Source organism: Saccostrea cucullata, unplaced genomic scaffold, assembly GCF_032062105.1.
Source record: "Saccostrea cucullata isolate Sc308-1 unplaced genomic scaffold, CSIRO_AGI_Scuc_v1 ctg2842, whole genome shotgun sequence".
NCBI classification, from domain to species: Eukaryota; Metazoa; Mollusca; class Bivalvia; order Ostreida; family Ostreidae; genus Saccostrea; species Saccostrea cuccullata.
Window position 1 is genome coordinate 71,758 of NW_026925736.1, and position 9,899 is coordinate 81,656.

Here is a 9,899-nt window from a genome sequence, read left to right on the forward strand (position 1 = left end):
CCCGAAATAGGAGAAGTAGAATGGTACAAACTAGTTGATGCTCATTTGTTTGAAATTTTTATACGGCTGAATTGCTATATTCGGCACGTACCACGTGACACGGAACAAGGTGGACACTTTATCCGTTCTTGTGTTTTTTAGACAGTTTTTGCCAAAATCTTTATTTCTACACACTTAAAATCTGTTGGAAGTGGCGTAGGAGAGTTTTTGGCCTGTGTATATATGTTCATTTCATTTGGATTGGATATTATATTCGTTTTTTGTGAATTTTTTTGTGTGTGAATTATCTGATACCTTGGTGAACACTCTTCACCCCTTGATCGCTTGTATTACTTGTTTTGCACAGCGAGGTTTAAACTCCGTCATGGGTGATCAGACAGAGGAACGTACGATCAAACCGCTATATTTAAAAGACTCAGAAATTCAATGCTCGGATGATGGCAGAATAACGGACTTCGATTTAATGGACTGTATCAGTGAAAGGATCAGTGTATCAGGAAAGTGGTTGGAAATTCCTTACATTGTCTACAACTTGACCGGAATTTGTGGAGAGTTTACCTCGGTGATAGTGCCAGTAGAGAAAAGCTTTTAACAGAGAGAATACATATTCAAAACATTTCTATTTCTTCTTTGACACAAATCCTTACTCGTCAGGTAACCATAGTACCACAGAGAAAACTTTGAAAATCAGATTAGGTGACCTTCCCCTATCTGTAGACAATTCAGCTGTTCATGAATTACTGGAAAAACTTGAAGTCAAGCCTAAAAGTAATATTCTCTACGAGAAAATTTGCCACCCGGTTACAAATAGGATGACTAGTGTACTAAACGGGAATCGGTTTATTTACATTGAGCCTTTACCCGAAGAAAAGTATCTTCCCAGGATCAACTACTGTGCGGGCCTGCGCTGTCAGATATCCCATTACGGTCAGCCTAAATCCCAGAGGAAACTCACATGTACTAAATGCTGGGCAACGGATCATACCAGGAGGTACTGTAATAACGCCCCGCGTTGTAAAGTGTGTAAACAGGAAGGGCACCAGCGATGGGGAAGAAAAGTGTGCGTGTTATCAAGTCCAAGAAAACCTAATTACCTTTAACGGACAAAACAACGTGCTCTCTAATTTTTTCCCCTGTGAATTAAATATTTATGGAATATCGCATAAATCTGCGAAACACGCCTTCCAATACACAAAGGCCGTGAGATGTGGCGATCTCGAGTCAGCCAAACTGGTCCAGGAGGCCAGAGATGCCCTTTCTGCCAAACGGTTTGGCGACAAGGTCAAACCCAACGATCAATGGTTTAAGACCAGGGAAGCGGCTATGACCGAAATAATTGAAAATAAATGCGTACAAGTCCCAATGTTTTGGGAAAAATTAAGATCAGTTAAGAAGGACATTATATTCGCCGAATCAGCCTACAATGAGAAATGGGGCACTGGTTTGGATAAAAAAAGGTACGGAGAACACCAAAATTGATTCCTGGCCTGGAAAAAACCTACTTGGGAAAATTATCAGTAAAATCGGAAAAAAAATACGGAAACGAAAAAAAAAGTGACCAGTGGAGCAAACCAAAACCAAAACAAAAAACGAAATTTAACACCAAACAACGGGACATTGCACAGATGTGAAATGCTTTAAGGAATCAATCGGATTCTGAATCCATGTCAGGTTTTGATGAATCATCGGACTCTGATTCAGACGATCCGGCTAAGAAGGACAAAAAAATCAAAAACTGTGTAATGTTCGAACGTTGCAGGACTTTGATTCCCGATCAGCGGACTGGAATGAAATGTTACGGTATTTTTTTCTATAACAAATATATGCATTTGAATATTAATTCTTATGGGAAAGTTAGAATTTATCTCAGTTAATGTAAGGGGTTTAAATACCCCCGAAAAAAGACGAAAAATTTTTACATGGTTGAAAGAATGTAATATAGATATCATTCTGTTGCAAGAAACACATTTTTTAGAAAAAAAATTAATCTGTAGATAATTTAAACTGGAGAGGAAAAACATTTCACACATATAGCGACTCTGCATTCAGTAGAGGCATGTCTGTTCTGTTCAACGAAAAAATAGATGTAAACATAATAAATGTCAAAAAGTCTATTGATGGTAGGAAAATTCTGATAAATCTTGAAATCGAGGGTAATAATCTTACAATAGTAAATGTATATGCACCTAATGAAATTAAGAAGAGGTGTGAATTTCTCAAAAAACTTAAGAACTTTATTTCAAAAAGTTGTGTCAACGAAAATATTATACTATGTGGAGACTTTAACTGCCAGATAAACAATATTAATAATGTAGATAAAAGTGCAAATTATTTAAAAGATTTGATAAGGCATTATAACATGATGATATATGGAAAAAACAAATTCCAGGTATGTCAAGTTTCACTTTGTGTGATGCAAAAAATGATCCTAAAAGTCGAATAGATTATGTTTTTATAAATGATTCTTTTTATTATAGCATAGCAGATATCAAGGTTAGAAAAATTCCAGGCACTCATTCAAACGGGAGTCGAATGAGTGACCATAGATACTTAAAATTTAGTTTTTATATCGATAAAACGAAAAAAGGTCCCGGATATTGGAAACTTAACGTTTCCTTTCTCGACAATGAAAAATATAAAAAAGGTATTTTATACATTATTCATAGTATAGATTCCTCTTTAAGCCCTATAATGACATGGAAGTTAATTAAACGAAAGGTTAAAGATTTCTCTATTTATTTTGCAAAAAAATGAAAAAAGATCAATTAAACAAAAGATAAGAACACTAGAACGCGAAATAGAAGATACGGAGGAAGGAAACGTAGAAAACTTTGATTACAAAAGACTGAAAACTTTAGAAGCGGAACTTGACGCTATTCACGACAAAAAATCTAAAGGTGCGCAGATAAGATCTAAAATTAAATGGATAGAGGAGGGGGAGAAAAATTCAAATTTTTTTTTTTAAATTTAGAAAAACGCAATCAATCATCAAACGTAATTAAAGAAATAAAAACAAGAGAAGGAAATAAAATCAGTAAAACTAAGCCATTTTAGGTGAAATGTATTCTTTTTATAGCGAACTATATACGAGTAAAGAAATTTCAAACGAAAAAATAGAAAAATATTTATCTGAGATAGACGATATCCCTAAATTAAGTGAAGAAGATAAGATATTGTTAGGAAAATTTCCAACATATGAAGTGTGCAAGAAGCTGTTGATAGCATGAAAAAAGAAAAATCACCTGGACTATATGGCCTTCCTACTGAATTTTATCAATGTTTTTGGGAAACACTTGGGCCCTTCTTTTATAAAGCACTTAATGATATTTTTGATAAAGGTGAATCGTCTTACACACAGAAACTTTCTATTATATCACTGATCCACAAAAAGGGTGAAAAAGATAATTTAAAAAACTATAGACCGATAAGTTTAACAAACACAGATTATAAAATCATTGCCTTTGTTTTTGCAAAAAGAATGCAAAATATACTATATAAGTTGATTAACGAAAATCAAACGGCTTACTTAAAAGGGAGATATATCAGTGAAAATGCTAGATTAGTACTTGACGTTTTTGAATACTGTGAAAAAGAAAAATCAGATGGTATTTTACTTTTCTTAGACTTTGAAAAAGCCTTTGACTCGGTTGAATGGAATTTTCTTTTCCAAGTCTTACAAAAATTTAATATTGGCAATAGTTTTATAAAGTGGGCAAAAATTTTCTATACAAATCCAATGATTAAAATGAAAAACAACGGCTGGCTTTCTAAAACCAGCGAAATGACGCGAGGAATTAGGCAAGGCTGTCCTATTTCCGCTCTCTTGTACCTATTCGTCGCAGAAATTTTGGCTATTAAAATAAAATGTGATACTGATATAAAAGGCATTACAATTAATAATCATGAAAATAAAAACATCCAACATGCGGACGATTTGACTGTAGTTTTAAAAGACGAAATATCAATGAAGCGAACTCTGGATAAATTACAAGAATTCTGTGAACATGCTGGTTCAAAAGTAAACATGCATAAGACAGAATGCATTTTACTAGGGGAACTAAAAAAATTATATGATGATATATTGACGGTATAAAAATTACGAATAAAGCAGTAAGATGTTTGGGAATATTCATAGGGCATGATAAGGAAGAATGTTACACTAAAAACTGGATGAAAATTTATCACGATATTGAAAAACTTTTTGAATCTTGGAAAAGAAGAAAACTAACGTTATTTGGTAAAGCATCTAAACTTACATACGTTGCCTCAATACTTAGTCTTCCTGATAATGCTTTAAAAAAATACAACGTCTAATTTATAACTTCATTTTGGGATAAAAATGAACGAATTAAAGAAACACGCTTATAGGTAGCATTTCAAAAGGTGGCCTCTCAATCGTTGATATAGAATGTAAATTAAAAGCTTTAAAAGCAGCTTGGGTACCTAGATTGTTAAAAGGCAAAGGTATTTTGTACAACATTTTTTATGGCTATTGTAAAAAATCAAATTTTGATGTTCTCTTTGTGTTAGTTTTTTCTGATAGAAAAATAGAAAATATGGAAAAATTAGAGAAACTACCTATATTTTATCAACAAATGTTATGTTGCTTTAATGAATGTAAGCCCTGTTTTTTGAACAAAATGTCTCCCGATAATGTTCTTCGACAGCCGATATGGAACAATTGTAACTTTGTTTATAGGGGAAATACATTATTTTTTAAAAACTGGATAGCCAGAGGGATTTTGTATGTTAAAGACTTATTTGACGATGATGGTAATTTTGAATCATTGTTAGATTTTTCTAATTGTATAAAAAACAAGTCAAACTGGTTGTGTGGATTTAAAATTCTTTCATCTGTTTTCAAACCTTTGCTACTAAAGTATGATTTTTCAAATTGTAAGCTTGTTAACATAGGATACAAAAATTATTTTCTTTTCTACACAGGACATGTTAATATCATAGATCAAAGGTGTAACTTTTTTATGACAATCTCGTTCACAGAAAATTTTGTAAACCATGTTATCAAATAGTTTTAAGCAACGAATTCAGTGTTGAAACTTCAGAATGAAAAGATATATATCAATGTAAATTATATGACATACCCGATAAACAACTTACAGAATTCAACTATAAACTTTTAAACAAAATTCTTTGTAATAACTTTTATCTCAGTAAATTGAAAAAAGAAACGAGTAGGCATTGCACATTATGCCACGTGAATAAAACTTCAAAACATCTCATTTTTGAATGTAAAAATGTTGGTGGAATATGGGATAGATTGAGTTTGTACCTGAAAATATATATCAAACGGAAACATGTAATAATTGGATTTAGCTCTGAGCGCAATAGAAAAATTGTATCACTCAACACACTCATCTCATATGTTGCCTGTAGGATTTACAAATATAAGATGTATTGTCGAATAAATTCCTTAGACGAAACTAGTTATAACATCTTCAATCACGTTAAATCTTCAATTTTTTGTATGCTTCCATTCTAAAAAATTTGAAATCACTTGACTACAATCTTTTTAAAAATTTTGCATAAAATTGCCTGAAGGTAATATTGTCATATTGTTTTTAATGTAATTTGTCTGTTATATACATTTCACTGTTTGCTGGTATGAAGAATTGAAATTAAATTAGAAAAAAAATTTTCGGCACGTATATTTTGTCCTTTCTGTCTGTTGTCAACTTGAACCATTGCCATGACTTTTGAACAGTGAGAGATAGTGACTTCATATTTGGTATGTGTACTACGATAATTAAGTTCTTTGAAATGCAACAAGGTCAATGACAGTAAAACTTTGTCATCATGAACCTGAATTGAAGAGGAAAAATCTTTGAGATCTCTCAAAAAATTTGAATGAAAAAGAGGAAATGTTATTAACTGATTTCTTGCTAGTCAGTATTTTTATGACTTTAAGGAAGCTCTAAAAACTGCACACTAAAGAGCTCTACTTTAATATTGGGTAGTTTTATGCAGTTAGAGTGATCTGCCCTTAGATTGTGATTAAGAAAAAAATTATTTTACAGTCAGTTGGGTTATTTGTAATATATTAAATTATTATAAGCATTATCCAAAATCAAAAATAAATAAATAAATTGATTATTTTCATAAATTTTCCAAATGTATTAAGTAAACAGCAATGATTTCTGCTCACAAATATTCCATTGTCTTTGAAAATTTCTTGGGGAAATGACGATTTGTTCTAAATAAATAAATAAAAGGCTCATTATGCACATCTTTATATGATAGATTTTTTTTCTCTCCAAAGATTAATTTTTGTAAGTCTAACACTAAGTTTTTAGAGCGTCCTCAATTTTTTAGATACATGTATTCAATAAAATTATTTGAACTTTTTGAAGTATTACATTTTGGTAAATTCTACGATAGTAAAATGTTATATGGTTGAAATACTTTAAAAAACAAAAACAGCATGCATGCATGACAAAAGGGCTTAAATTTTTAATGTCTCTTAATTTTTCAGTGACATTAAAACAGGAATTTTCATCACCAAAAGACATATTTCACATTGCTAAGAGTTGTCTCCAATTGTCGGTGTATCGCTCATTTTTCTCACTTTGTCCTTTGTAAGTTTCAATCTTCAAACAATATTGGACTATAACAATCTGTATCTGTATTGCCAGAGTATGGGGCAACATAAAAATCATAATAAACACGTTCATACAGATTTCATTTCTAACATATTGACCCCCAAAGTTGGTACGGTTATAGAGGGAAAAAAGCGTCTTAAGCCGGTTGACCCAAGATTGACCCTGCAAAGGGGAATAACTTTTGTAAATGTGAAAGTTGTCTATGCTTTACCATATAGATCTAAAACAGACTGAATTTTGATCCGCCAATTCATGAACATGATGAGTGGATGTAAATAATGTTGGTCAATTTTAGTAAAAAAAATATTAAATTCCTTGTTTATAAACCTAGTGTACATGCAATACTGACATAAAATGACTCATAAGATACATGTATACTTACACCATGATAAAAGCATAGGTGTCCAATGCAGCATATGATAAATCATTAACTTACAAGTACATGTATATATTTGTATCTATACTGTAATACATATATATTGCATTGTTTTAAGAGTCCTGTTCTGTGGATGCCCTTAGACAGTGAGTCTACCCATCACGCCATCTGATATCACTTGTTCTGAGCATATTTCTCTCTCAAACTTAAACTACAGAGAGCCTGTGGATAGAGGATGAAGAGTGACATTGGACTAATTTTCTAGGTCAAAGGTCAGTATCAAAATGTACTGCATATCTTTATTCAAAGTCGTAGTCCAGAGTATATTTCTCCCTTGGTGTAATCTAGCTTAAATTTTAAAGAGACACATTAAATGCTGAAATCATCTGTATCATGGTCATGGAAAGTAATTATTGATATTGGTATATTAAAGAACATTGACTGATCTTTCAGATTTCTAAGTTATATTTGAGCATTATAATTCTAACACATCATATGATAATTTTGTATGAATATTACAGATCATAGGTGATGTGAAGAAAATACAAGGGAACTGATGTTGAAAGAAGTACTTAATGAAGCTTATGAATGGACTTATATGTGAAAGACTGTTCCATTGTTTATCTAAGATATATCAATTTATTTAGTATTTTGATATCATTGAAAAATACTGTTACAGTTTTTGTACATCAAATGAATTATCAAACATATAAAATGGTATTGCTTTTTTTTTTTTACATGTAATAATTTTTTTGATAGATTTTTGAAAAGAATACACATAATTTAACATCGCTTCGTTTAGAAAAGTTAGGGAATCTTGAAGTTTCCCAGTAATTTCAACCAGGAATGGGACTCCAGATAATTCCACCAAGTTTCCACCACACAGAAACTGCTACACAAATTCCATATAGTTTCCTGAGTCAATGAAACTTTAGTAATCGTAGGGTTTCACGAGCGTTCATGTAGTTTCCAGTAATAGGAAACCTTAAGATTCCGTCAAGTTTCCATTCCATGGAAGCCACTACGCTCCGATTCCTTGTGGTTTCCTGAGTCACGGAAACTTTAGAAATCGTGAGGTTTCCCAAGCTTCCATGTAGTTTCCCGTAAAAGGAAACCTAAAGATTCCACAAAGTTTCCATTCCACGGAAAACACTACGCTCAGATTCCATATGGTTTCCTGAGTCACGGAAACTTTAGGAATCACGAGGTTTCCCAAGCTTTCATGTAGTATCCCGTAAAAGGAAACCTAAAGATTCCACCAAGTTTCCATTCCACGGTAACCACTACGCTCCAATTCCATCAAGTTTCCTGATTCTGGAAACCAGTGGAATCTTCAGGTTTCCCATTTCGGGAAACTACCTGGATGCTTGGGAAACTTCAGGTTTACAGAGGTTTCCATGGTTCGGGATACCTTATGGAATCGGAGCAAAGTAGTTTCCGTGTAACGGAAACTTGGCGGAATAACCTGGCATCCGCTGCGGAAACCACTGGGAAACATGATGTAAACTTGAGGTTTCCATGTGGTTTCCATAAAGTTTCCCATGATGGGAAAACATTTTTTAACACAGTGGAATACCTAAATTTGAAGTCACAGAAATATTCTTTATATTTGCTTCATGTAATTGTAGAATGTCTCCACTAGTATCTTCATAATCCGATGGTAGGACAAGTGTGTAGTGAAAGTGAATTAGAGTCATTGCACAAATCACAGATTTTGAGCTTTGAACCTGAACATTCTGAATTTTTTCAGGTCGTGATGCATATTGTGGTTTATCCCATGAACATAAGACATCAGTTCCGATTAGTGTGTGTCTGTCTATGTATTTGAAAAAGAATATGGGGCGGAATTCATAAAACTTCTTATTATATTCTTAAGTTTATAGAAACCACTTAAATTATGTATATTTACTTAACTTCTCTTAGTTTTACTTAAATTTGGTAGAAATACTTAAGTGTAATTCATAAACATACTTACTGATTAAGTATTGATTTAAAGTTAAGTGTCCTTAGGAGGTGTCTTAAATAGGTGAGTATTTTTTAAGTAAATAAGTATTTTTTTAAGTTTTCTCTTATTTCTAAACAAAATGGCTGCTCGAAGAAGGAATTTTAGGGAAAGAAGAGATTATTTCAATGAATATTCAGATATGGAATTGGTTAAAAGGTTCAGACTTGATTCTGGTGGGATAAACTTTATTGAAAGATTGATTGGCAATGAAATAAGATCCACGTCCGTAAGGAACCACGCACTAACATCTGCAGAAAAGATTCTGTTAACCCTGAGGTTCCTAGCAAATGGAAAGATGCAACTTTGTAATGGGGATGATATGGGAGTTTCCCAATCTTCTATCTCTAGAGCAATATCTTGTACCATTAAAAGTTTGTCATTTATACAAATGGTGCGTAGATTTATCAATTTCCCTACATCACCAGATGAAATCAGACGTAACCAGGAACGATTTTTTCAGATAGCAGGATTCCCTGGGATTGTTGGTACCATAGATGTCACCCATGTTCAGATAATTGCACCTAGACAAAATGAGAATGATTTTGTCAATAGACATCATTACCACAGTTTAAATGTGCAAGTTGTGTTTGATTCCCAATACAAACTCATTGACAGTGTTGCAAAATGGCCCGGTTCGACCCACGATGCACGCATCTTAAATGCGAGTGGGCTTTGAGTCTTGTTTGAAAATGGTCACATTCCTGTTCATACGCATTTGTTGGGTGACAGTAGCTACCCATCTCGTAGATGGCTACTTACACCATTCAGAATTCCTCAGCCTGGTCCACAGACAAATTACAACAAATACGTATGATTCATTATCACCACCTTGCCTAAGCCCTAACTTGAAAAACATGATTATTATATATTTCTGACTTAAAAAGCACCAGCTTATGCTATG

The 9,899-nt window shown here is 32.9% G+C and overlaps 1 protein-coding gene across 1 annotated transcript; it reads left to right on the plus strand.

Moving 5' to 3' along the window:
* Positions 1–9,077: 9,077 nt before the first annotated feature.
* Positions 9,078–9,674, plus strand: LOC134269686 (putative nuclease HARBI1). The gene has a single exon (XM_062751892.1). It carries the CDS (start codon positions 9,078–9,080, stop codon positions 9,672–9,674), a length of 597 nt encoding a protein of 198 aa, XP_062607876.1.
* Positions 9,675–9,899: the final 225 nt, after the last annotated feature.

Bases quoted from the DNA above. Each gene is read 5' to 3' on its own strand.
- LOC134269686 (XM_062751892.1), top strand. From the start codon at position 9,078: ATGGCTGCTCGAAGAAGGAATTTTAGGGAAAGAAGAGATTATTTCAAT.